This window comes from Argentina silus (assembly GCF_951799395.1).
Source record: "Argentina silus genome assembly, chromosome: 2".
Lineage (NCBI taxonomy): Eukaryota > Metazoa > Chordata > Actinopteri > Argentiniformes > Argentinidae > Argentina > Argentina silus.
The window spans coordinates 15,867,311-15,894,784 of record NC_139656.1 but is presented as its reverse complement, the minus strand read 5'-3'; the positions used below and the strand labels follow the sequence as shown (position 1 = coordinate 15,894,784).

Here is a 27,474-nt window from a genome sequence, read left to right as displayed (position 1 = left end):
TCATAGCCTTTTTTGTATGGAATATTCTTTAATGTATTTTTTTAATGTATTTTTTTACTATGGATAGGAACATTGAATTGTGCCCACTGTCTATCTACACTCACTGAACACTTTATTAGGAACACTATACTAATATTGGGTAGGGCCTCCCTTTGCTCTCACAACAGCCTCAATTCTTTGTGTTATTGATTCCACAAGATCTTTGAGACTCTGGTCCATGATGACATGATTGCATTACGCAATTCCTGCAGATTTTTCAGGTGCACTTTCAAGCTGTGAATCTCCCGTTCTACCACATCCCAAAGGTGTTCTATTGGATTCAGATCCGGTGACTGGGAAGGCCACTGAAGAACACTGAACTCATTGTCATGTTCATGAAACCAATTTGAGACGATTTTTGCTTTGTGACATGGTGCATTATCATGCTGGAAGTAACCATTAGAAAATGGTTAAATTGTGGCCATGAAGGGATGCATATGGTCAGCAACAATACTCAAATAGGCTGTGGCATTCAAGCGATGATTGATTGGTATTAACGGGCCCAAAGTATGCCAAGAAAACATTCCCCACACCATTACACCACCTCCACCATGAGAAGGTGTACAGGTGTTCCGGTGAGTGTATGTGTTGAGTAGTAATAAACACGTTTATTGATTTGATCACAAGTAGCGCACATCGCTGCTTCAAGCAACCTCATAAATAGACGCCCTGGAACGCACCCCAAAGCGGAGACAATTGTCAGATATGTGTTCTTTGAGCTCGAATAGGCTCCATTTAGCAACATTAAGACTTCCGGTTTCGCTTTTCTCCGGTTCCGTTTTTCGCCCTTTTCGCGGCTTCAAAATAAAGGCGCGAGTTGATATGAATAGAAAGTTAAGAGATCACAATATGTTATCTTATTTTTGATAAGCGCAAATTAGCCAACAGAAAGTATATACATTTTTGATGTATATCAAGATATTTTGATCTTTAAAATGTACATATTTGTCCAATTACATGTGATTTTACACATGCCTATTATATTTGTATAAATTGGATTGTACAAAGACTTCAATTAATCTCGAGTACCACTCTACTCAGGACACTTCTAGAATGCATATCAGGTGAGTTTGAATCTAAAGCTATGTCTTAGCAAATGTTGTTGGCTATTTACTTGCGCCATACAGTGCCCTATCTGCACTGTGTAGGACACATATAATGGACTGTACAGAACTATTTTTCATAGATTTCAATTAATCTCTGGTACCACTCTACTCAGGAACACTTCTAGAATGCATATCAGGTGGTCTGTGGTTCCTTAATACCTATTTACCATGTTTAAATGCAAAATAAAGTTTAACTTGAGAGCACTTATTTTGAAGAAATACTCATTTAGATATATTTACATTGACCGGAAGTAGGTGGGCGGAGTTCCATTTGAGCTCAGAGAACACAGATAAGTGTCAGCTGATCTTTGAAGCCAGCCAGGATTGTTGGCGTAACACTATTGGATAATATCTTGCCTGTACCAGCTGCTTGCTTGCCAGTTCAGTTGTTTACATTTTTATCAGTTCAATTTTTAATTGCATTTGATTCAAACAGTAAACAATTAAAGTAGGCGTTCTGGTGACATTTAGACAAAGAAATGGCAACTACCATTAGCACCCAACGGGGACAGGTATAACAGTTCACTACTATCTAACGCTAGCTAGCTATCTAACAAGTAAACACGAGTAGCTAGCTAGCCACTTCCAGTTTGCACATATTTGCACGCATTGCGATCTATTTGGCTAGCTAGCTAACATTTCGAACAATAACTTAATGGTACAGCATTTGATTTGATTCATTGTGGTTTTGAAGCCATGCTAGAGTCAGAAAATGGGTAGCTACCTGGCTAACGTTAGCTAACTTGGGCGGATTATTAGCGAGTCCAAATTTAGTAGGCAGTGATGAAGTTGCTGGACGTCCTAAGGCTAGTGTATTAGTCCTGACAATTTTTCGAGATGGCTAAACGATTACTCTTAATGTCAGTGGGAAGACTTCACGTCACTTTCTCACATCATTTCATCATAGCCAATGCATTTGAGGATGCTTGATCATATTACGGCCTCGACTTGAGACCTCTTCATTTCTAGCCTGGCACCAGACAAAGTTTTGCTCCATTTCACTTTGTTTAATTTCACCGAAAATAATACATTACAGAATGTAATTGTGTTTAGTTCAAGGCTACCTAGTAAGTGACTAAGAAGGGTAAATGCGTACCCTTACTCATTTGGCTAGCTGGAGACCTATCTCCTCTGTGGTCTGCAAGCTAAGCTGTAGTGATGAAAATCACTATGCCAGTGATAGATGTGGCCTAAGCGAGCCAGATACATGTTTGTGTTTGAGTCCTTGGGCTTGACCAAAGCCAGATCGGGTGAAGACCCAGAGATGCTGGTCACATGATTACTGCTCCCTTCAGTAGTTAATTATCCTGTCACATCTAAGCTTCACTGTGTTCTGTACTCATCCCGTGGGCTTCTTGTGTGTCTGTCCAGGTATACATTGGAGAGTTGCCTCAGGACTTCTTGCGTATTACTCCCACCCAACAGCAGCAGCAGGTTCAGTTGGATGCCCAAGCAGCTCAGCAGTTGCAGTATGGGGGATCACTGGGCACTGTGGGACGGCTTAGCATCACTGTGGTTCAGGTAGGGTGTTTCTAACTGTCTGTACATATGCTTGATCTTTGTCCACTGTCTAAGTTGTTGGATCAACATTTCCATGTCTTAGTGAATCACAGGTTACAGTAGGCACAGCTACATGCACATTTTCAGAAATCTCCATATTGCCTTTAGCACAGTAGCTTGATTTGTCTAGCAAGATGAACTGCTCAGATGTAGCGAATTGAGTGGAATAAACCAATTACATTTCGGTGGTAGATTCCCCCTGCTGTTGCTAGGCTACTTTTGAGCAATTGTTATACCAGACACTTTAAGCAAGGAGTGAGATATCAATGTAAGAAAGGAAGATCATGGCTGTAAATTACATTTTCTGAAACCACCCTTATATATCTTTCCACAGGCCAAGCTTGCAAAAAACTATGGAATGACACGCATGGACCCTTACTGCAGGATCAGACTAGGGTATGCTGTTTATGAAACACCGACAGCGCATAATGGTGCCAAGAACCCCCGATGGAACAAAGTTATCCAATGCACTATCCCACCTGGAGTGGACTCCTTCTACCTGGAGATCTTTGATGAGGTAAGTCGGAACAGACTAGATGATGATGGGCAAAGAAGAGATCTCAACAATTATTATTATTATAAAAAAAAAATATATATATATATTGGCCTAAAATGCTGGATCAGGAATCGAAGATAGTTATTATCCGATCTGATACCATGACACAAACAAATCTTGCCAAACTAAGCGTTGCATTTATTTGTCAGTATGTCAATCCCAACTCATCCTATCATGCGCTACAATCTACAGTAGCAGGCGCCTACTGTATGTCACCGCGCACCACCTCGCATTTTGGCTATTTGTCCCGATTCCACTACCCCACAGCGCTTACAAAGCAAAGACCGTTTAACACTAACGTTAACACTTACTCATTCCCACTCTGCTCAAATACTTGGCCCCCATTTTGTTGTCCCAGTTCGTCCGTGTCTGTAATAGAAATAACACCATGCTCACAAAAAATAAATAATCGTCCTCCCTAATCTTGAACAGCACCAGCTGTCAATAACCATCCTCCATAATATGCATATTCCATTCAACCATTCTCCTATCAAAGGTCAGAAGAATTGCTTGTTTAACATGTGATATGCAACCCCACCTTCACCCCCTCGCAACATTTCAGGCTTCCCATAAATTCATCGGATATGCAATCCTATCTACTCTCATACCGTCTTCAAGCATTCTCTCAGCTCAGAGAAGCGGGGGGAAATGTTTAGCGCAGTCTGACATGAATAAGTTGACTTTAATAATGCAGCAAATTTTCATGCGAGACAGGAGTAAGGATTTTGGGTTTCAGTGGGATGATAATAATGCATTTACTTTGTATAGCACTTTTCGTTGGATCGTTTGAAGGGGGAGAGCGTGCTAGATAAATTGTCAAGCCTTTGTTTGTTAATCAGAAAGAGAAAGATTACCCTCCCCCGTCAACTATACAGTATATCACTATAAACGTTCAACTCCTGGCTGGCTTGGGAACATCTTGCTCCAGTCACACTGGATTTTAGGTTTTAATCTGTGAAGAGAAACGTGCCAAAAGCCAAATTTGCTACAGTTGTCATACAGAACAACTACTAGTCGGCTAAATCTTGATTTTCGTTAAAACGTAGAACAAATAAAATAATGTAATCTTGAGTTGAATCTTGTTTTGTTCACACATTATTTATCATAATGCCATTGCCTATTTGGGAGGAGCGCACCGGCATACAAAAAAATGGTTTTGGACATGCTCTGCTGTATCTCTCTCTCCTGCTCTCTTGCTTGATCTTGACTCTGTGAGCGAGTCCTCTCTTCCTCCCCCTCCCATTATAACTATACCTCAACTGCTCTGCTTTGATTGTTAATCTGAAACGATCAAGCAAGCGATTGTGAAAGGCTATCTTATTATGGTGAGTACTACCTTCAAAAAAGTATTTTACACACATCATGTGTCCAATACAATGTATGCATGAATCGGAAAAAATGTTTGTCGTAAATAAAAAAAAAAAATGTATCACCACACCAACCTGTCAGTTTATTGATGCAAGTGGTGACTGCTGGTGTCTTGGGCTGAATACATATGTCAGATATCCAATACAGGCAATATTGAAGATAAAGTTAAGCTATACAAGCTACACTAAATATGTCTCAAAATGCAGTGCACAGTGCATACGCATATGGCGCAACAACCATTCTCTTTTCAAACATCCTTCACAGGTCTTATCACCACCTTAAAGTTAAGCTACTGTACACAAGCTAGACCAACCTTTTTAGCCTACCGAGGCTATGATACTGTACAAAACGCAGTGCATCTAAAACAACTCGTACAGCAGGCTACAGTACTCTTGCAATGTAAACATATCCATTATGCTCAACAATGCCTCCTGGTGGTTGTTTTGTGAGGTGAACAACCTGAAAAAAAACCCTCATGTGGGACTCCTGCGCCATCGTTACACCAGTGGGGACTTTCTAAACTTCTACCTACTTTATACCTCCCCTCTATGATGTATCCATCCCCTCTTCCTTCTAACCAACCATTCACCCATCCATCTATCCAACCAACCCACCCACCAATCTTTAAATTGTATCCGCTACCATAAGACTCTCACTAACTTCCAACTACCCAACATATCCATCTATCGTCCAAATCTTTTTCCAATACCAAAATAAGACTTTGCAAGACCACAAAGTTTCTTCTGGAAACTTCTTTACTAGTTATAATTTTTATTCTGCCAATCCAACTTTACAACATACTAATGCATGTCTAACTTGAGTTCCTTGTATTCAACTTTTTGAAACTATTTTTTAAATATTCTGCTTTTTGTAACTTAAAAACATGAACTTCAAATCAACTTTTAAATGCCCATACTTGTGCACAAGCTTCAGTTGCATGAAAAAATATTGTTCATACCACTTATACTTTATACTTATACTTTTTGAGTTGTACTCGAATTTGCCTGAAATCTTTGTCCATTCCTATGGCCCTTCGCTCTGAATGGGGACATTTCAAAATGTATCTACTTCTTCATATTTTAAGCTTGACACCTCAATTCAACTTTAAAATGTCTAGACTGACTCCACTTAAATAAGTTGCATGAATTAACATGGGGGACCATGCGGGTTCCTATGATGCATTTTAAAAGGTAAAAATCTTTCATTAACTCAATCCAACTTTTAAAATGTGTTCTGACTGACCCTACTTAAATAACTTCTATCCAGATGGTTGATACTATTTAGACCTTTTAAACAATAAGCACATTTACACTATCTGTCTATTAATCTATCCATCTGTCAGAGTAACTATAGTCCAAACCATCTTTTAACTTCAACTACCAAAATATATAAGTCCACAAAGTTTCTTCAGGAACTTCCTCTTCTAGTTCAGTCATGTATGGATTTTTTCTTATACAAAGTTATAAAATGGGGTCTTTAATCAAAAGTTAACATTTCCAGCTTGAGCATGGTGTTAACTGTTTTTAGATGGACAAGAATGATGCTAAGCATAGCACCTCCACTCACAGCTGTTTAAAAAAAGAGAGCCTTTTATTGGATCGGTGCTCTGTATCGGCAGGTGCTCAGAATCCACAATGAAAAAGTGGTGTTGGTGCATCCCTAACTTGGAGTATATCTTCTTGATGAAGAGTCATGGTTTATGGAAGATTTGATCTTACTGATTGTAGGTGTTTTAAAATTACATTTTCTGTTCCTTCCAGAGAGCATTCTCCATGGATGACAGGATTGCATGGACACATGTTACCATCCCTGAAGGCCTGAGGGAGGGCAGTGTGGTTGATGAGTGGTACAGCCTGAGTGGCAGACAAGGCGACGACAAGGAGGGCATGATCAACCTTGTCATGTCCTTTGCAGTGAGTTCACAAAGCACACGTACACATTGTACAGGGGTGAGTTTCTCGATGGCTTTGAAGCGCAGAACACCGTATGGATGATGATCTTGGTGCTAAAAGGCTTTTTTGGAAACTCACCCTAGAACAGTAATGGTCTTTGTTAGACTGTTCACAGATTAAACAGGTTAGGATTTTTTTGTGTTTGGTATATTTGCTTTAGTAGCAGTTTTCTGTTGAGTAATGAATGCCTTGATCCATTTGGACTAAAATGTAATGAGATCCTCTAGAACCTCTCAGTTTTGACACTCACCTGAGCAAAATATATTTTGAAGGTTAACAACTTACACCTTCTCTCCATCTCTTGCTCTTATGCCTTCAGTCAATGCCAGCGGGTATGATGTCTCAGCCAGTTGTCCTCATGCCCACAGTCTACCAGCAAGGGGTGGGATATGTACCAATCGCAGGTGAGTGGAACCATATAGCCCACACACTCCACTATGACAAAGGCAGTATGACTGAACAGACACCAATGCAAACTTAGACACTGACATTGCAGCCATGGCCCATTGACCTGTACAAGAAATTACCAATGAAAAGGTAAATTGCTTGCCTCTTTCTCTTCTCAGGAGTACCCACCGTGTACAACCAGGGAATGGTGCCCATGGGACTGCCTGCTGCACCCTCAGCTTCCCCTCAGGGGGCTCCCTGTAGTGAGGAAGATCTGAAAGCACTGCAGGACATGTTCCCCAATCTGGACAGGGAAGTCATCCGCACAGTGATGGAAGCTCAGCAAGGCAACAAGGATGCTGCCATCAACTCTCTACTGCAGATGACTGAGGAGCTGTAACGGCCAAGCCACATTAATGGCGGCCAGAACATTGCCCACTTCACAGCTACCGCACCCTGCACAGTTTGTAAATATGCACTCAGGCCTGCAAGCTCTCAACTGTCATTTCACACAAAAGAAAATACAATAGTATATATTTTTTTTTTTAATCATAAACATGTTCATATCTGAGCTGTCATACATCTGGTTAAAGTACATTACCATCCATATTATACATAGCTTCGTTCTTGGTACACACCTGGGATTGGAACATTTTGATCTACCTACTGATAAGTGTTGTGATGGCTGGTTGACTTTTCAGTTTCACATTCCAGTTAACCCAGAATGGGTTAATGTACAATTGATGTTGATGCAATGCTTTGTCAGGCATTTGAAAGGAATTTAATTTGCAGATCTCCACTGATATTTGATTCTAAGTAGTTGGTGTGAAAGACATTTGTTGAGAGCTTCCTAGCCAGTCTTCTCTGTATATGTGTATTGACAAGTTTTTTCGCTTCTCTGTGTTTGATTTATATATATCTGTATAAATATAGTTCTATATATTCAAAAGATTATAAATTATGAAGAAAGGAGATTTAGGTATGCAGCGATATGGAGTGTAAAGAGAATTTTCCACAATGTCACAAACACATGATTTGGGACAGTTTCAAATCACCTCATAGCCACACAGCCACTGCCTAAAGGAGGTTGAGCAGCCTCACTCAAATATGTTAAGATTTATTTAGCTATTATACCACTCTACTTTTATGGATAATGCCATGTGATTTTGCACGACTTCAACCAAAAATGCCCCTTGGAATGTTAGTGTTTAGATAATTGTGAACTAGGGGTGGAACAAAGTAGTGATATAATGCAATATCAAATAATGTTATGGTAATAGCATTATCTTAACTGTATATAATTATGCTGATGACTTGACAACATAGCCTTGTTATGTCAGAAAGGTATAGTGCTGTAACAGAGAAATGATATTCAAAGCAGCAGAGGTGAACATATAAGCCTAGTTATAACACCATCCTTTCCCATGCACCTCTGTGAATTCAGGGTTTTCAACTTGTGACCTGTCCCAGCTGGATTTATATATTCAGAAATACATTTTGGTACTGCATAATGATAGTTGTGGCATGATTTTCATTCAGAGGAAATGTTATACTGCCCTTACCATGAACGCATTAAGAAGAGACTTATGTAGAGATCCATTGATATGAGATATTGAATGTTGCCGTCCGCCAAAGGTCTGATTTTAACATAATAATTAATTAATTATTATAATGACTTAATCTGCAAAGATGTGCATATATTTTTCCAAGGAAAGATCCTGTGCTGTTTTTGGTGTGATTCATCAAAATGTGAGTTCCATTTCTCTCTGCTTAGGCCATACTCCACAAGTGTCATGTGCATAAAATGTGTACGTTTAAATTCTTCATTGCTGTACTGTGACTTGCACCCACTTGATGTAAAATATTTCACCTAGCAAATGCGTGTTAGAACCCCACTTCTCCCAAGACAGCAAGCACATTGACTGGAAATTGGCATCTTATCTGTTTTCAACAGATGTGACATTTCACATTCTTTTTCACACTCTTTCAACATGTATACTCTTGAGTCATGTTTAGCCTGGCATGTCCATTAAACAATGTTAAATGTGGTAATAAACCAGATTGGACAGAGTAGAACCCTTTCTCTGTAATGTTTAGCCATTTGGCTTTCTTGGTTGCTTTTCCTGTAATGGGTTCCCGATTATATTACAGCCTCTGAATGAGAAGGTGTTCACTTGGGTTCATATGATCCTGATTCTCATGACATATACAGTAGCTAGATGTTGAAAGACCATAAATAAAGCTACCTACCTACTTAAGGTGAGGGCATAACATTTCTCTAATTTGTTAAGTTCTTTAATATCAATAAGGATGAGGAAGTAGGATGTTTTAAAAGGTTTGTTGAGTTAATATTAACCCATCAAGAGAAACATTGAGTTTTTTTTTTTTTTTTTTGTGATTGCTGTCAATGGAATGGCAAATGCTATGTGCTAAATCAGTCGGATGGGTTATTTGGTTTGAATGTACACAAATTCTTTGATGTTGACCTATGTTTGCATTATGACCTCTGCTTTTGTTTCCTTTACTAATGACAGTTTGTGGAAATAAAATGGTTATCTGTGTTTGTTTGGTCTTTTATACAAATGTACACCTCAACCTGCTGGTTTGTTTGTCATTTCTTAAACTCCACCACCCTGGGAGAGTACCACACTACATATTTTATGTATCATAGAAATGAATACAAAGCAAAAGGAAGATGCAGAAGCACATGGTAGTAAAGTTGCTGTTGTTTAATAAACTACAGGGAAGAAAGGGGATTCTCTAGACTAAATTTACACAAAAATATCTCCAATGTACTTCCACAATAACAGTATATGAGATGTTATACTTATACCACGAAGAAAGTGGTGAGATTGTTGAAATACGCAGGAATTATTAATTTAAATACATTTAAACAAGAGTACACATTTTAGACTAAGACATTACCTAATGTGAATAATTACAATTTAAATCTTTGTCAGTCCAGATTGTGTGTCATGCCGTCAAATCGCATCTTTAACGCCTCCTCCTGCGTTGCACTGATGTCTTTTGGGTGGGGGTGACACCTGCATCACAGTCTGTGACATGACAAGCACATGTCTCAATGTGGATGTAAGAGTGTTTGACCTTGGTGCCATCTGGGCAGGACAGCTCCAGCTCTCTCTTGCTAGTGAGTGCCTCCTGACAGCAGGAGCAGTAGTGCATCACGCTGTTGGCCTCAACTGAGTAGCTGCTCACACACACACACACACAAGAGAAGAGGAAATAGTATATGTTACAGCTTGAATCAATCATGATGACACAAGATAACATTTTTAAATACATGTTAATGGTCCTTAAATGAGCATTTACAATGAAAAAAATAAGACCACAGCACTCTACATGAACACTAGGTAGCCAATGGGTTCTCATTGACTGTGAGCTGAGATCAAGCTGGGGGACATACATGGAGGAGGTTCCACAGGAGCCTGCACAGGAGGTGAGCTCCACAGGTTGGGAGGTGGAACAGCCATTGATGACAATGTTGCTGCTGTTCTTCTGGATGTTACACACACTACGGACTGTGCCTGATCAGGGAAGATGTGTCAAGAGTTAGGTCACTGTTACTACATGTATGACACAACTAGCAGATTAATCAGAAACATGCAGCATACTGTACAGGCATATCACTTTTAACTTTTGATCCAATACTTTTGTTTATGAGGCATTGCAGAGAGCACGTTATTGACTATTGAGGCAAGACTGTGATATATTAAACTAGTAATGAGGTGATTATCAAGAATGCTTTGACTGGGCTTGCTACTTACAGGTTCTGCAGCATCCATCAGAGTCAGTCGTTTCTGTGCCCTGTGATGAAAAAGCAGATTAAGTAATGTACATAAAATACAATGTGACCTCACATTCTAGATGTTGCTAAAATATGGGCATGCAGTTGAAATCAAATATATCTATTGCTATGACCCAATGGTGCTAGTATGTAAATGTAGTAAATGTATGTTCCCATGAGGGATGTGAGAGAGAACAGAAACTCACTGGGACACAGTTCTCCGGGAGGAAAGTAGGGCACACTTTCTTTGTCTCCACAGGTACATGTTGGCCATTAATTCTCTCACAAGTGTACTTCACACATTTGTCGGCCGGTGGTGACCATGTCTGGTTCACCTGTTCGACAAGGAGACAATGATGAAGACATCTGGAGGAGGCTCAGATCATTTATAGTACACACTCATGTACTCACCTGAATAGTTTGTGTGGTGTTATCTGGCAGCATAACCACACAGCTTGTCTGTACGCACTTCCCGCAGCACTGACCAGGTATGGCCTGATACTCATAGCCCTGTGACCAGGATGGAGTGTACATAAATGAATCATTCCTTGCCAGACCGCTAACAGTTTTCAAAATAACAGAAAAGGTTTTAAGGAGGACTGTCTCCTGAGTTCGGCTTAACTCATTCTCTATAGATACTGTACAGACATTATTACCTGTGAACATGTAGTGTCACATGACATTGGTTTACACTCGATGGTGTGTAGTTTGCTGACAGGGTCCACGGTTGAGCTGCACTGGCAATCTTCACATGTACCTTTGGGAACTTCAGAGCCAGGCTGGAGTGGAAGAGAAAACTGTTAGAATCCACTATGAAAGAGGGTTGGAATAGAGCAAGATTCCAAGGGGGCTGTTTTATTACAGCATTATAGTCAAATGTGACCAAATATGATGAAACTTGCATTTTAGTGCAGAAAATGCACAATTGCTATTATGTTTACTGTTTTACTATCCATCTTTCAGTCTTGAATAAGACTCCTTGAATTATATATATGTCTACAATTCTTTATTCTTACCTGGTACTCATTGTTGTTGTAGACACAGACACCTTTAGGAACTGTAATGACAGTGTTGAGGAAGAATCTGTTTCAAAGCTTTACTTACACAATATCAATGGTACAATGCTTTTGTAATATCAAAGGGGCTCACCACACTGATAAGTGGGACAGCAGCTCCCGTTGGCCATGGAAATCATCGGTTTGAACCCTGCAGGGCAGCTTAGCTTGGGAAGGGGACACAGCTTCACATCACACTCTGTTAGGAAGGTAACCAATGGTAAGCAATTAAAACATAAGCTTTTAGAAGGCTAAATAATCTCACTGTCCCCCCTACAGGGCACTCTTTTAATAATCTCAACCGAGTGCATTATGAGCAGCTATAACAGAGTTGATGAGTCACTGTTCTATCACTCACCACATGAATAGGTCTGACAGCAGCCATCTGTCTTATTCACCACTTTCTCATACTCATTGCAGGTGGTGTTGACTGGTGGGGGGGGGCAGGTGATGGGCTGGCACTGGACTCCCATGGAGTCCTTGTCACATATGCACTGCTGGCACCCACTCTTCCATGTATCGCCAGGCTTAACGGAAAAAACAAAGTCAGGCTAAGGTCAGGTTGTGCTCTACACTGTACATGGTGGTTCAGGTTTATTATTCAAGGCAGTTAGTTGTATAGACAGTCAACTGACAATCAGATGATTTGATCAGCACTAATTTGTATTGGCACTGAGTTATATTGCTTTGTTTCATAGAAATGTGTTCAGACTCTGTTGTTTGGAAGTTGATGTGATTCATAAATCAGATGATCGTTGCAGTGCCTAACTAAGGTAACCAGTTGGTTCCTGCGAGTAACCAGTTGGTTCCTGCCTATTAGCTACATGTTGCTCAATTATGTCTAATTGTCCCTCTTGGTGTAGGCTATGTCAATGGAAGTGAGTTCCCCTGACTGAAATAATATGTGTCTCATTACTTAGTATTTGAGACAATGAATATCTGGGTGTTTAAGGAATTTCTAACCATTTTGGGTTTGCCATCAGGTCCAGCACAGTCTGAAAAACAAACAGAGGGTGTACTGTGTTTAAGTTTTGTCTTAAATGGTTGTAATTACAAATATATCCAGAAAACCATTCAATTGAAGTTGAATAAAAAATGAAAACCCAATTCCAACTTAATGTTATGCACAATAAATTCAAATTGCAATTTACTAGGGCAATTTACTACAAATTACTAGAACTGACTGAGAACATACTCTAATATTGATTATACTCCCTGCCATACTCCCAACAGTAAATTGTCCAAAATCAATTCTTACCACAAGAGATAACACAAGTATCAGAGTAGGTGCTGAATAAAATAGTTCCAGCTTGACAGAAGCAACCCTCCTTAGTCTTTGTGTTGTTGGTCACATCCATAAACTTCTCATTATATCTGCATGAGAATGCAGAGTGAGGATTGGCAATATGCAACATTTTATGAAACATGACTCAAAACATTGACGAAAAGTGTAGATGCTAAATGAGAAATTATGTAAATTGTTTCTCAAAAAGGATCCTAGGATAGGAATGTATAGGAAATGCAAGTAGATTCATTTTTACCGGGCATTGCATGTTGGTTCAGTGACTGGACCGCATGGCATGTACACTTTAGTTTTGGGGCATATATGGTCTGTAGGATTGAAAGAAGATGTAATGTTAACACAAACCAATTGCATGCTAATACATTACCTGATAGATTTGTGACATGACATTTACGCCTATTGTGAGATTACCGCATTGTCCATTAGTGGAATTCCTCCAGTCAATACAGATCCCTGCACTAGAACATTCAGATGCGTACGCCTCCAGACTAGAGCAGCTGGAATTCCCATTGTTGCAGACATCTGATTTACAGGCCTCAATGAAGGCATCAGGAGAAACTGTTGAATGGCACCCCTCAAAGACCCTTTGACAGAAAAACAAAGGCTGTTTTAAAGATGAGATGTTGTGTACTTCACATTTTGTGCATTTCAAACATTACTTATGCATACCAGTCAAACTGAGTGTCACCTTTGTTTTAACACATTTTGGCATTTGAATGGTTTACTTGCAAGTACTTTCCAAGTTCAAATAGAAGCCAGTAGCACACAGTACACATCATAAAAACTCAAGATTTACAATAAAGCATTCATTTGCAGCTGCTCACATTCTAACCATATTATTTCAGACACATTTGTAATCCTTACTTGCTGTTCATGATTTCACAAATGGTTGGCTTGCAGGGGACAGGGGTTGAGGTTGGGGCCACTGTGGTGACACTGGGTGGGGATGTTGGGGGAGTTGCACAGCCCTTGTTTGGGACCAGCCACTGGCCAGCTGTATCAGAGCAGGCCTGTACCTGACCATTGGGTAACCGGCAGTCATTCGTCTTGGAATTATCACAGGTACCTTGACAATTGAGGAGGTGAGGGTAAAACCAAGTTAGCAACGCCAGCCCACACACACTATAACAAACAAACAACTTGTGGAAGCGGTTGATTTTGCTATTCTATAATAGCACTGGGAACATCCATACCATTTCCCTTTTTTGCAAATATTTGTGCTGATGTTCAGCCCTTTTGTTGTACACACTTATTATAGGGTACACTGTATAGGGGCATGTTCCTATTCCTACCGTGAAATGTCACTGTTGATTCCCTTGAATATAACAAATACTCACCGCATTGGCCCTCTGTGTTGTCATGGAAAAGGGAATAGGGAAGGTTGATGCTAAAAGATGAGCCCTTGTAGATCACCTGAGCCTTAATCGCAGGGATGTCCAGCATGATCTCAATACCAGTACTAGTTAGAATGAGGCCACCCTGGGTGAAGGCTGGGTAGATTCGTTTTTGGTTGACATATACCTGAATTTTGGAAGAAAGTAGTAACAATGGATGAGTCATGGTACATCTTACAAGTGGTTATATGTCTATGTCAATACCATTATTGTGTTCATTTATAAATTATACATATATGTAAAAACAATGTTATGTTTATCTAACAATCAAATTGATGAATAACATGTTATAATACAACATACAACAATTTGAATATGAATATAAATCAATCTTTATATGTTGTTAAAATAGTTACCACATTAGTTGCTACTTCTGTAGTTTTCAGCTGGGTAAGAACAATTTGATAGGATTCATACAGAATGATAAGGGACTGTGGACAGAAAACACTGCCAGTTGTCCCACAGTAGTGATTATCAACAATAATGGTCAAGTTGTTTTTAGGGTTGATTTCTTTGACTAAATAGTATGAGCAGTTCTCCTGGAAACTGTAAGATTTGCCATCAAATGTCAGGTAGTGAGCTCCTCCCCATCCATTGCATAAACCTGTATAAGAATAATAGATATGTTAACAGCACCATCTGAAGACAGATGCAATAATAGAAACGGAAGGAATTTAGGAATACCTCGAACTTAAAATTGCTGGACTGTCAATATTGGAAGCTATAATTTGACTTACATTCACATTGATATTGAAAGCAGCATCCGGTTGAATCATAGACCTTGACAGGCAAACGTCCATTCTCACAACGCAATGGCTCCACAGGTTTGCACCAAAGCGTTTTTTCGATAACTTCACCATTGCTGCATGATGCTGTGGTGCACGGATTCATTTGCCAAGATTCTCCATTCTATCATTGAATTCATGAAGGAGAGTAATTACTGGATATCACACATGCAATTATAGAGACTTGCAAATACACCTGCAGAGAAATACTTGAATTTTGCAAATAATTGATATCAAATAAAATATATATATTTTTTCAGCATTGATTACCTTTCTTGGTGGCTGAAGGCGAGTGCAGTCTGGACTAGATGTTGATGTAGGATTGGAAGTCAATACTGTAGACTTCTTTGTGCTAGATGGTGTTGTGGTCTTGACAATGGTAGTGGACGATGAAGTGGGTTGTGGGGTGGTAGGACATGGCTTTGATTGCTTTTCGACTTGGCATGTTGCTTTGCAGTAGGCAGTGAAACACCACCCTTCATCATCAGTCACATTATAAACCAAGTCCCCTGATTGTTGAAAGGGCAATCATTAAAAACTGTCAGTTTGCAGAGAATGGATTTTTTTTTAATGAAAAATACAATAAATTGTATGAAGAAAATTCAATGACTTTTACCTGGTAAATAATTTCTACCATTAACAGTGCAAAAGCACTGGCTAGTGGTTGGAATTGAAGATGAAGTAGTTGAGCCAGTTGAGGAAATTGTAGGAGCTGCAGTCGTTGATGACTGGGTTGATTTAGTTAAGAAAGTTGGACTGGTCGTGGCTTCTTTGGGGGGCTTTGTTGTAGAACCAGTGGTCTCTGGTGTTGTTTCTTCTTTTGTTGACGTTTCAGCTGTTGATGATTTCACAGTTGTTGAGGGTACCTGTGTTGTTGTAGTTAGTGTTGTTGGTTTGGAGGTTTTTACGACTTGCTCCGTTGTTAATGTGCTTGCTGTTGAGGGTTGTGCTGTTGAGGTTGGTGTTTCAACAATTACAGTGGTAGATGATGTTGTTGGGCCTGTGGTGGCTTCTTTTGGAGGCTTGGTTGTTGTTGAACCAATGGTCGCTGTTGTTGTTTCTTCCTTTGTTGAAGTTTCAGCAGTAGTTGCCTTTGCAGTTGTTGAGGGTACCTGTGTTATTGTGGTTACTGTAGTGGGTTTGGATGTTTTGACTGCTTGCTCTGTTGTTACAGTACTTGCTGTTGAGGGTTGTGCTGTTGAGGTTGGTGTTTCAACAATTACAGTGGTAGATGATGTTGTTGGGCGTGTGGTGGCTTCTTTTGGAGGCTTGGTTGTTGTTGAACCAATGGTCGCTGTTGTTGTTTCTTCCTTTGTTGAAGTTTCAGCTGTTGTTGCTTTCACAGTTGTTGAGGGTACCTGTGTTATTGTGGTTACTGTAGTGGGTTTGGATGTTTTGACTGCTTGCTCTGTTGTTACAGTACTTGCTGATGAGGGTTGTGCTGTTGAGGTTGGTGTTTCAACAATTACAGTGGTAGATGATGTTGTTGGACCTGTGGTGGCTTCTTTTGGAGGCTTGGTTGTTGTAGATCCAATGGTCGTGGTTGTTTCTTCCTTTGTTGAAGTTTCAGCAGTAGTTGCCTTTGCAGTTGTTGAGGGTACCTGTGTTGTTGTGGTTACTGTAGTGGGTTTGGATGTTTTGACTACTTGCTCTGTTGTTACAGTACTTGCTGTTGAGGGTTGTGCTGTTGAGGTTGGTGTTTCAACAATTACAGTGGTAGATGATGTTGTTGGGCCTGTGGTGGCTTCTTTTGGAGGCTTGGTTGTTGTTGAACCAATGGTCGCTGTTGTTGTTTCTTCCTTTGTTGAAGTTTCAGCAGTAGTTGCCTTTGCAGTTGTTGAGGGTACCTGTGTTGTTGTGGTTACTGTAGTGGGTTTGGATGTTTTGACTGCTTGCTCTGTTGTTACAGTACTTGCTGTTGAGGGTTGTGCTGTTGAGGTTGATGTTTCAACAATTACAGTGGTAGATGATGTTGTTGGGCCTGTGGTGGCTTCTTTTGGAGGCTTGGTTGTTGTAGATCCAATGGTCGTGGTTGTTTCTTCCTTTGTTGAAGTTTCAGCAGTAGTTGCCTTTGCAGTTGTTGAGGGTACCTGTGTTGTTGTAGTTAGTGTCGTTGGTTTGGAAGTTTTTACGAATTGCTCCGTTGTTAATGTGCTTGCTGTTGAGGGTTGTGCTGTTGAGGTTGGTGTTTCAACAATTACAGTGGTAGATGATGTTGTTGGGCCTGTGGTGGCTTCTTTTGGAGGCTTGGTTGTTGTTGAACCAATGGTCGCTGTTGTTGTTTCTTCCTTTGTTGAAGTTTCAGCTGTTGTTGCTTTCACAGTTGTTGAGGGTACCTGTGTTATTGTGGTTACTGTAGTGGGTTTGGATGTTTTGACTGCTTGCTCTGTTGTTACAGTACTTGCTGTTGAGGGTTGTGCTGTTGAGGTTGGTGTTTCAACAATTACAGTGGTAGATGATGTTGTTGGACCTGTGGTGGCTTCTTTTGGAGGCTTGGTTGTTGTAGATCCAATGGTCGTGGTTGTTTCTTCCTTTGTTGAAGTTTCAGCAGTAGTTGCCTTTGCAGTTGTTGAGGGTACCTGTGTTGTTGTGGTTACTGTAGTGGGTTTGGATGTTTTGACTACTTGCTCTGTTGTTACAGTACTTGCTGTTGAGGGTTGTGCTGTTGAGGTTGGTGTTTCAACAATTACAGTGGTAGATGATGTTGTTGGGCCTGTGGTGGCTTCTTTTGGAGGCTTGGTTGTTGTAGATCCAATGGTCGTGGTTGTTTCTTCCTTTGTTGAAGTTTCAGCAGTAGTTGCCTTTGCAGTTGTTGATGGTACCTGTGTTGTTGTAGTTAGTGTCGTTGGTTTGGAGGTTTTTACGACTTGCTCCGTTGTTAATGTGCTTGCTGTTGAGGGTTGTGCTGTTGAGGTTGGTGTTTCAACAATTACAGTGGTAGATGATGTTGTTGGGCCTGTGGTGGCTTCTTTTGGAGGCTTGGTTGTTGTTGAACCAATGGTCGCTGTTGTTGTTTCTTCCTTTGTTGAAGTTTCAGCAGTAGTTGCCTTTGCAGTTGTTGAGGGTACCTGTGTTGTTGTAGTTAGTGTCGTTGGTTTGGAGGTTTTTACGACTTGCTCCGTTGTTAATGTGCTTGCTGATGAGGGTTGTGCTGTTGAGGTTGGTGTTTCAACAATTACAGTGGTAGATGATGTTGTTGGGCCTGTGGTGGCTTCTTTTGGAGGCTTGGTTGTTGTAGATCCAATGGTCGTGGTTGTTTCTTCCTTTGTTGAAGTTTCAGCAGTAGTTGCCTTTGCAGTTGTTGAGGGTCCCTGTGTTGTTGTAGTTAGTGTCGTTGGTTTGGAAGTTTTTACGACTTGCTCCGTTGTTAATGTGCTTGCTGTTGAGGGTTGTGCTGTTGAGGTTGGTGTTTCAACAATTACAGTGGTAGATGATGTTGTTGGGCCTGTGGTGGCTTCTTTTGGAGGCTTGGTTGTTGTTGAACCAATGGTCGCTGTAGTTGTTTCTTCCTTTGTTGAAGTTTCAGCTGTTGTTGCTGTCACAGTTGTTGAGGGTACCTGTGTTGTTGTAATTAGTGTCGTTGGTTTGGAGGTTTTTACGACTTGCTCCGTTGTTAATGTGCTTGCTGTTGAGGGTTGTGCTGTTGAGGTTGGTGTTTCAACAATTACAGTGGTAGATGATGTTGTTGGGCCTGTGGTGGCTTCTTTTGGAGGCTTGGTTGTTGTTGAACCAATGGTCGCTGTTGTTGTTTCTTCCTTTGTTGAAGTTTCAGCAGTAGTTGCCTTTGCAGTTGTTGAGGGTACCTGTGTTGTTGTAGTTAGTGTCGTTGGTTTGGAGGTTATTACGACTTGCTCCGTTGTTAATGTGCTTGCTGATGAGGGTTGTGCTGTTGAGGTTGGTGTTTCAACAATTACAGTGGTAGATGATGTTGTTGGGCCTGTGGTGGCTTCTTTTGGAGGCTTGGTTGTTGTTGAACCAATGGTCGCTGTAGTTGTTTCTTCCTTTGTTGAAGTTTCAGCTGTTGTTGCTTTCACAGTTGTTGAGGGTACCTGTGTTGTTGTGGTTACTGTAGTGGGTTTGGATGTTTTGACTGCTTGCTCTGTTGTTACAGTACTTGCTGTTGAGGGTTGTGCTGTTGAGGTTGATGTTTCAACAATTACAGTGGTAGATGATGTTGTTGGGCCTGTGGTGGCTTCTTTTGGAGGCTTGGTTGTTGTAGATCCAATGGTCGTGGTTGTTTCTTCCTTTGTTGAAGTTTCAGCAGTAGTTGCCTTTGCAGTTGTTGAGGGTTCCTGTGTTGTTGTAGTTAGTGTTGTTGGTTTGGAGGTTTTTACGACTTGCTCCGTTGTTAATGTGCTTGCTGTTGAGGGTTGTGCTTTTGAGGTTGGTGTTTCAACAATTACAGTGGTAGATGATGTTGTTGGGCCTGTGGTGGCTTCTTTTGAAGGCCTGGTTGTTGTTGAACCAATGGTCGCTGTAGTTGTTTCTTCCTTTGTTGAAGTTTCAGCAGTAGTTGCCTTTGCAGTTGTTGAGGGTACCTGTGTTGTTGTAGTTAGTGTCGTTGGTTTGGAGGTTTTTACGACTTGCTCCGTTGTTAATGTGCTTGCTGATGAGGGTTGTGCTGTTATGGTTGGTGTTTCAACAACTATAGTGGTAGATGATGTTTGTGGACCGGTTGTGACCGATAGTGATGTAGTTACAACTTGGGGCAATGTTGAAGACTTTGTCGTTGTTGGTAATGTTCCTGTTATGACAGGTACCGTCTTTGTAATTGCTGCAATGGCGGTAGTTATTTTGGAAGTTGTGACCTCTGGCCCTGTTGTCACTGTGCTTGTTGAGGGTTGTGCTGTTGAGGTTGGTGTTTCAACAATTACAGTGGTAGATGATGTTGTTGGGCCTGTGGTGGCTTCTTTTGGAGGCTTGGTTGTTGTTGAACCTATGGTCGCTGTAGTTGTTTCTTCCTTTGTTGAAGTTTCAGCTGTTGTTGCTTTCACAGTTGTTGAGGGTACCTGTGTTGTGGTAGTTAGTGTCGTTGGTTTGGAAGTTTTTACGACTTGCTCCGTTGTTAATGTGCTTGCTGTTGAGGGTTGTGCTGTTGAGGTTGGTGTTTCAACAATTACAGTGGTCGATGATGTTGTTGGGCCTGTGGTGGCTTCTTTTGGAGGCTTGGTTGTTGTTGAACCAATGGTCGCTGTTGATGTTTCTTCCTTTGTTGAAGTTTCAGCTGTTGTTGCTTTCACAGTTGTTGAGGGTACCTGTGTTGTTGTGGTTACTGTAGTGGGTTTGGATGTTTTGACTGCTTGCTCTGTGGTTACAGCACTTGCTGTTGAGGGTTGTGCTGTTGAGGTTGGTGTTTCAACAATTACAGTGGTAGATGATGTTGTTGGGCCTGTGGTGGCTTCTTTTGGAGGCTTGGTTGTTGTAGATCCAATGGTCGTGGTTGTTTCTTCCTTTGTTGAAGTTTCAGCAGTAGTTGCCTTTGCAGTTGTTGAGGGTTCCTGTGTTGTTGTAGTTAGTGTCGTTGGTTTGGAAGTTTTTACGACTTGCTCCGTTGTTAATGTGCTTGCTGATGAGGGTTGTGCTGTTGAGGTTGGTGTTTCAACAATTACAGTGGTAGATGATGTTGTTGGGCCTGTGGTGGCTTCTTTTGAAGGCCTGGTTGTTGTTGAACCAATGGTCGCTGTAGTTGTTTCTTCCTTTGTTGAAGTTTCAGCTGTTGTTGCTTTCACAGTTGTTGATGGTACCTGTGTTGTTGTAGTTAGTGTCGTTGGTTTGGAAGTTTTTACGACTTGCTCCGTTGTTAATGTGCTTGCTGTTGAGGGTTGTGCTGTTGAGGTTGGTGTTTCAACAATTACAGTGGTAGATGATGTTGTTGGGCCTGTGGTGGCTTCTTTTGGAGGCTTGGTTGTTGTTGAACCAATGGTCGCTGTTGATGTTTCTTCCTTTGTTGAAGTTTCAGCTGTTGTTGCTTTCACAGTTGTTGAGGGTACCTGTGTTGTTGTGGTTACTGTAGTGGGTTTGGATGTTTTGACTGCTTGCTCTGTGGTTACAGTACTTGCTGTTGAGGGTTGTGCTGTTGAGGTTGGTGTTTCAACAATTACAGTGGTAGATGATGTTGTTGGGCCTGTGGTGGCTTCTTTTGGAGGCTTGGTTGTTGTAGATCCAATGGTCGTGGTTGTTTCTTCCTTTGTTGAAGTTTCAGCAGTAGTTGCCTTTGCAGTTGTTGAGGGTTCCTGTGTTGTTGTAGTTAGTGTCGTTGGTTTGGAAGTTTTTACGACTTGCTCCGTTGTTAATGTGCTTGCTGATGAGGGTTGTGCTGTTGAGGTTGGTGTTTCAACAATTACAGTGGTAGATGATGTTGTTGGGCCTGTGGTGGCTTCTTTTGGAGGCTTGGTTGTTGTTGAACCAATGGTTGCTGTTGTTGTTTCTTCCTTTGTTGAAGTTTCAGCAGTAGTTGCCTTTGCAGTTGTTGAGGGTACCTGTGTTGTTGTAGTTAGTGTTGTTGGTTTGGAGGTTTTTACGACTTGCTCCGTTGTTAATGTGCTTGCTGATGAGGGTTGTGCTGTTGAGGTTGGTGTTTCAACAATTACAGTGGTAGATGATGTTGTTGGGCCTGTGGTGGCTTCTTTTGAAGGCCTGGTTGTTGTTGAACCAATGGTCGCTGTAGTTGTTTCTTCCTTTGTTGAAGTTTCAGCTGTTGTTGCTTTCACAGTTGTTGATGGTACCTGTGTTGTTGTGGTTACTGTAGTGGGTTTGGATGTTTTGACTGCTTGCTCTGTTGTTACAGTACTTGCTGTTGAGGGTTGTGCTGTTGAGGTTGATGTTTCAACAATTACAGTGGTAGATGATGTTGTTGGGCCTGTGGTGGCTTCTTTTGGAGGCTTGGTTGTTGTTGAACCAATGGTCGCTGTAGTTGTTTCTTCCTTTGTTGAAGTTTCAGCTGTTGTTGCTTTCACAGTTGTTGAGGGTACCTGTGTTGTTGTAGTTAGTGTCGTTGGTTTGGAAGTTTTTATGACTTGCTCTGTTGTTAATGTGCTTGCTGATGAGGGTTGTGCTGTTGAGGTTGGTGTTTCAACAATTACAGTGGTAGACGATGTTGTTGGGCCTGTGGTGGCTTCTTTTGGAGGCTTGGTTGTTGTTGAACCAATGGTCGCTGTTGTTGTTTCTTCCTTTGTTGAAGTTTCAGCAGTAGTTGCCTTTGCAGTTGTTGAGGGTACCTGTGTTGTTGTAGTTAGTGTTGTTGGTTTGGAGGTTTTTACAACTTGCTCCGTTGTTAATGTGCTTGCTGATGAGGGTTGTGCTGTTGAGGTTGGTGTTTCAACAATTACAGTGGTAGATGATGTTGTTGGGCCTGTGGTGGCTTCTTTTGGAGGCTTGGTTGTTGTAGATCCAATGGTCGTGGTTGTTTCTTCCTTTGTTGAAGTTTCAGCAGTAGTTGCCTTTGCAGTTGTTGAGGGTACCTGTGTTGTTGTAGTTAGTGTCGTTGGTTTGGAAGTTTTTACGACTTGCTCCGTTGTTAATGTGCTTGCTGTTGAGGGTTGTGCTGTTGAGGTTGGTGTTTCAACAATTACAGTGGTCGATGATGTTGTTGGGCCTGTGGTGGCTTCTTTTGGAGGCTTGGTTGTTGTTGAACCAATGGTCGCTGTTGATGTTTCTTCCTTTGTTGAAGTTTCAGCTGTTGTTGCTTTCACAGTTGTTGAGGGTACCTGTGTTGTTGTGGTTACTGTAGTGGGTTTGGATGTTTTGACTGCTTGCTCTGTGGTTACAGTACTTGCTGTTGAGGGTTGTGCTGTTGAGGTTGGTGTTTCAACAATTACAGTGGTAGATGATGTTGTTGGGCCTGTGGTGGCTTCTTTTGGAGGCTTGGTTGTTGTAGATCCAATGGTCGTGGTTGTTTCTTCCTTTGTTGAAGTTTCAGCAGTAGTTGCCTTTGCAGTTGTTGAGGGTTCCTGTGTTGTTGTAGTTAGTGTCGTTGGTTTGGAAGTTTTTACGACTTGCTCCGTTGTTAATGTGCTTGCTGATGAGGGTTGTGCTGTTGAGGTTGGTGTTTCAACAATTACAGTGGTAGATGATGTTGTTGGGCCTGTGGTGGCTTCTTTTGAAGGCCTGGTTGTTGTTGAACCAATGGTCGCTGTAGTTGTTTCTTCCTTTGTTGAAGTTTCAGCAGTAGTTGCCTTTGCAGTTGTTGAGGGTACCTGTGTTGTTGTGGTTACTGTAGTGGTTTTGGATGTTTTGACTGCTTGCTCTGTTGTTACAGTACTTGCTGTTGAGGGTTGTGCTGTTGAGGTTGATGTTTCAACAATTACAGTGGTAGATGATGTTGTTGGGCCTGTGGTGGCTTCTTTTGGAGGCTTGGTTGTTGTTGAACCAATGGTCGCTGTAGTTGTTTCTTCCTTTGTTGAAGTTTCAGCTGTTGTTGCTTTCACAGTTGTTGAGGGTACCTGTGTTGTTGTAGTTAGTGTCGTTGGTTTGGAAGTTTTTACGACTTGCTCTGTTGTTAATGTGCTTGCTGATGAGGGTTGTGCTGTTGAGGTTGGTGTTTCAACAATTACAGTGGTAGACGATGTTGTTGGGCCTGTGGTGGCTTCTTTTGGAGGCTTGGTTGTTGTTGAACCAATGGTCGCTGTTGTTGTTTCTTCCTTTGTTGAAGTTTCAGCAGTAGTTGCCTTTGCAGTTGTTGAGGGTACCTGTGTTGTTGTAGTTAGTGTTGTTGGTTTGGAGGTTTTTACGACTTGCTCCGTTGTTAATGTGCTTGCTGATGAGGGTTGTGCTGTTGAGGTTGGTGTTTCAACAATTACAGTGGTAGATGATGTTGTTGGGCCTGTGGTGGCTTCTTTTGGAGGCTTGGTTGTTGTAGATCCAATGGTCGTGGTTGTTTCTTCCTTTGTTGAAGTTTCAGCAGTAGTTGCCTTTGCAGTTGTTGAGGGTACCTGTGTTGTTGCGGTTACTGTAGTGGGTTTGGATGTTTTGACTGCTTGCTCTGTGGTTACAGTACTTGCTGTTGAGGGTTGTGCTGTTGAGGTTGGTGTTTCAACAATTACAGTGGTAGATGATGTTGTTGGGCCTGTGGTGGCTTCTTTTGGAGGCTTGGTTGTTGTAGATCCAATGGTCGTGGTTGTTTCTTCCTTTGTTGAAGTTTCAGCAGTAGTTGCCTTTGCAGTTGTTGAGGGTTCCTGTGTTGTTGTAGTTAGTGTCGTTGGTTTGGAAGTTTTTACGACTTGCTCCGTTGTTAATGTGCTTGCTGATGAGGGTTGTGCTGTTGAGGTTGGTGTTTCAACAATTACAGTGGTAGATGATGTTGTTGGGCCTGTGGTGGCTTCTTTTGGAGGCTTGGTTGTTGTTGAACCAATGGTCGCTGTTGTTGTTTCTTCCTTTGTTGAAGTTTCAGCAGTAGTTGCCTTTGCAGTTGTTGAGGGTACCTGTGTTGTTGTAGTTAGTGTTGTTGGTTTGGAGGTTTTTACGACTTGCTCCGTTGTTAATGTGCTTGCTGATGAGGGTTGTGCTGTTGAGGTTGGTGTTTCAACAATTACAGTGGTAGATGATGTTGTTGGGCCTGTGGTGGCTTCTTTTGAAGGCCTGGTTGTTGTTGAACCAATGGTCGCTGTAGTTGTTTCTTCCTTTGTTGAAGTTTCAGCTGTTGTTGCTTTCACAGTTGTTGATGGTACCTGTGTTGTTGTAGTTAGTGTCGTTGGTTTGGAAGTTTTTACGACTTGCTCCGTTGTTAATGTGCTTGCTGTTGAGGGTTGTGCTGTTGAGGTTGGTGTTTCAACAATTACAGTGGTCGATGATGTTGTTGGGCCTGTGGTGGCTTCTTTTGGAGGCTTGGTTGTTGTTGAACCAATGGTCGCTGTTGATGTTTCTTCCTTTGTTGAAGTTTCAGCTGTTGTTGCTTTCACAGTTGTTGAGGGTACCTGTGTTGTTGTGGTTACTGTAGTGGGTTTGGATGTTTTGACTGCTTGCTCTGTGGTTACAGTACTTGCTGTTGAGGGTTGTGCTGTTGAGGTTGGTGTTTCAACAATTACAGTGGTAGATGATGTTGTTGGGCCTGTGGTGGCTTCTTTTGGAGGCTTGGTTGTTGTAGATCCAATGGTCGTGGTTGTTTCTTCCTTTGTTGAAGTTTCAGCAGTAGTTGCCTTTGCAGTTGTTGAGGGTTCCTGTGTTGTTGTAGTTAGTGTCGTTGGTTTCGAAGTTTTTACGACTTGCTCCGTTGTTAATGTGCTTGCTGATGAGGGTTGTGCTGTTGAGGTTGGTGTTTCAACAATTACAGTGGTAGATGATGTTGTTGGGCCTGTGGTGGCTTCTTTTGGAGGCTTGGTTGTTGTTGAACCAATGGTTGCTGTTGTTGTTTCTTCCTTTGTTGAAGTTTCAGCAGTAGTTGCCTTTGCAGTTGTTGAGGGTACCTGTGTTGTTGTAGTTAGTGTTGTTGGTTTGGAGGTTTTTACGAATTGCTCCGTTGTTAATGTGCTTGCTGATGAGGGTTGTGCTGTTGAGGTTGGTGTTTCAACAATTACAGTGGTAGATGATGTTGTTGGGCCTGTGGTGGCTTCTTTTGAAGGCCTGGTTGTTGTTGAACCAATGGTCGCTGTAGTTGTTTCTTCCTTTGTTGAAGTTTCAGCTGTTGTTGCTTTCACAGTTGTTGATGGTACCTGTGTTGTTGTAGTTAGTGTCGTTGGTTTGGAAGTTTTTACGACTTGCTCCGTTGTTAATGTGCTTGCTGTTGAGGGTTGTGCTGTTGAGGTTGGTGTTTCAACAATTACAGTGGTAGATGATGTTGTTGGGCCTGTGGTGGCTTCTTTTGGAGGCTTGGTTGTTGTTGAACCAATGGTCGCTGTAGTTGTTTCTTCCTTTGTTGAAGTTTCAGCAGTAGTTGCCTTTGCAGTTGTTGAGGGTACCTGTGTTGTTGTGGTTACTGTAGTGGGTTTGGATGTTTTGACTGCTTGCTCTGTTGTTACAGTACTTGCTGTTGATGGTTGTGCTGTTGAGGTTGATGTTTCAACAATTACAGTGGTAGATGATGTTGTTGGGCCTGTGGTGGCTTCTTTTGGAGGCTTGGTTGTTGTTGAACCAATGGTCGCTGTAGTTGTTTCTTCCTTTGTTGAAGTTTCAGCTGTTGTTGCTTTCACAGTTGTTGAGGGTACCTGTGTTGTTGTGTTTACTGTAGTGGGTTTGGAAGTTTTTACGACTTGCTCCGTTGTTAATGTGCTTGCTGATGAGGGTTGTGCTGTTGAGGTTGGTGTTTCAACAATTACAGTGGTAGATGATGTTGTTGGGCCTGTGGTGGCTTCTTTTGGAGGCTTGGTTGTTGTTGAACCAATGGTCGCTGTTGTTGTTTCTTCCTTTGTTGAAGTTTCAGCAGTAGTTGCCTTTGCAGTTGTTGAGGGTACCTGTGTTGTTGTAGTTAGTGTTGTTGGTTTGGAGGTTTTTACGACTTGCTCCGTTGTTAATGTGCTTGCTGATGAGGGTTGTGCTGTTGAGGTTGGTGTTTCAACAATTACAGTGGTAGATGATGTTGTTGGGCCTGTGGTGGCTTCTTTTGAAGGCCTGGTTGTTGTTGAACCAATGGTCGCTGTAGTTGTTTCTTCCTTTGTTGAAGTTTCAGCTGTTGTTGCTTTCACAGTTGTTGATGGTACCTGTGTTGTTGTAGTTAGTGTCGTTGGTTTGGAAGTTTTTACGACTTGCTCCGTTGTTAATGTGCTTGCTGTTGAGGGTTGTGCTGTTGAGGTTGGTGTTTCAACAATTACAGTGGTAGATGATGTTGTTGGGCCTGTGGTGGCTTCTTTTGGAGGCTTGGTTGTTGTTGAACCAATGGTCGCTGTAGTTGTTTCTTCCTTTGTTGAAGTTTCAGCAGTAGTTGCCTTTGCAGTTGTTGAGGGTACCTGTGTTGTTGTGGTTACTGTAGTGGGTTTGGATGTTTTGACTGCTTGCTCTGTTGTTACAGTACTTGCTGTTGAGGGTTGTGCTGTTGAGGTTGATGTTTCAACAATTACAGTGGTAGATGATGTTGTTGGGCCTGTGGTGGCTTCTTTTGGAGGCTTGGTTGTTGTTGAACCAATGGTCGCTGTAGTTGTTTCTTCCTTTGTTGAAGTTTCAGCTGTTGTTGCTTTCACAGTTGTTGAGGGTACCTGTGTTGTTGTAGTTAGTGTCGTTGGTTTGGAAGTTTTTAC

The 27,474-nt window shown here is 41.5% G+C and overlaps 2 protein-coding genes across 2 annotated transcripts; one reads left to right on the top strand and one right to left on the bottom strand.

Annotated features, from left to right (window-relative positions):
* Positions 1-1,483: 1,483 nt before the first annotated feature.
* tollip (toll interacting protein) lies at positions 1,484-9,529 on the top strand. Its single transcript, XM_083665039.1, has 6 exons — positions 1,484-1,657; positions 2,517-2,666; positions 3,040-3,222; positions 6,390-6,542; positions 6,901-6,985; positions 7,148-9,529. The coding sequence occupies exons 1-6, from the start codon at positions 1,625-1,627 to the stop codon at positions 7,366-7,368; spliced, it is 825 nt and encodes a 274-aa protein (XP_083521165.1). The 5' UTR covers positions 1,484-1,624; the 3' UTR covers positions 7,369-9,529.
* Positions 9,530-9,688: 159 nt separating this feature from the next.
* LOC310825051 (intestinal mucin-like protein) lies at positions 9,689-16,258 on the bottom strand. The gene is made up of 19 exons (XM_083697482.1): positions 15,927-16,258; positions 15,581-15,819; positions 15,263-15,434; positions 14,882-15,129; positions 14,469-14,652; positions 13,996-14,197; positions 13,543-13,715; positions 13,370-13,439; positions 13,087-13,202; positions 12,792-12,823; positions 12,187-12,355; positions 11,923-12,027; positions 11,790-11,830; positions 11,430-11,552; positions 11,185-11,283; positions 10,980-11,108; positions 10,754-10,793; positions 10,393-10,513; positions 9,689-10,176 (listed from the first exon to the last, which is right to left on the bottom strand). Exons 3-19 carry the CDS (start codon positions 15,414-15,416, stop codon positions 9,963-9,965), a joined length of 2,220 nt encoding a protein of 739 aa, XP_083553608.1. The 5' UTR covers positions 15,417-15,434; positions 15,581-15,819; positions 15,927-16,258; the 3' UTR covers positions 9,689-9,962.
* Positions 16,259-27,474: the final 11,216 nt, after the last annotated feature.

What these genes read in the sequence shown, in the direction of transcription:
- LOC310825051 (XM_083697482.1), bottom strand. Translation starts at nt 15,416, where the DNA reads ATGAATCCGTGCACCACAGCATCATGCAGCAATGGTGAAGTTATCGAA. An exon ending in TGTGAAATCATGAACAGCAA is followed by an intron (nt 13,716 to 13,995) that starts GTAAGGATTACA and finishes TTTCTGTCAAAG; the next exon opens with GGTCTTTGAGGGGTGCCATT. An exon ending in CTGATGGCAAACCCAAAATG is followed by an intron (nt 12,356 to 12,791) that starts GTTAGAAATTCC and finishes TTTTCCGTTAAG; the next exon opens with CCTGGCGATACATGGAAGAG.
- tollip (XM_083665039.1), top strand. Translation starts at nt 1,625, where the DNA reads ATGGCAACTACCATTAGCACCCAACGGGGACAG. An exon ending in TTAGCATCACTGTGGTTCAG is followed by an intron (nt 2,667 to 3,039) that starts GTAGGGTGTTTC and finishes ATCTTTCCACAG; the next exon opens with GCCAAGCTTGCAAAAAACTA. An exon ending in ACCTGGAGATCTTTGATGAG is followed by an intron (nt 3,223 to 6,389) that starts GTAAGTCGGAAC and finishes TGTTCCTTCCAG; the next exon opens with AGAGCATTCTCCATGGATGA.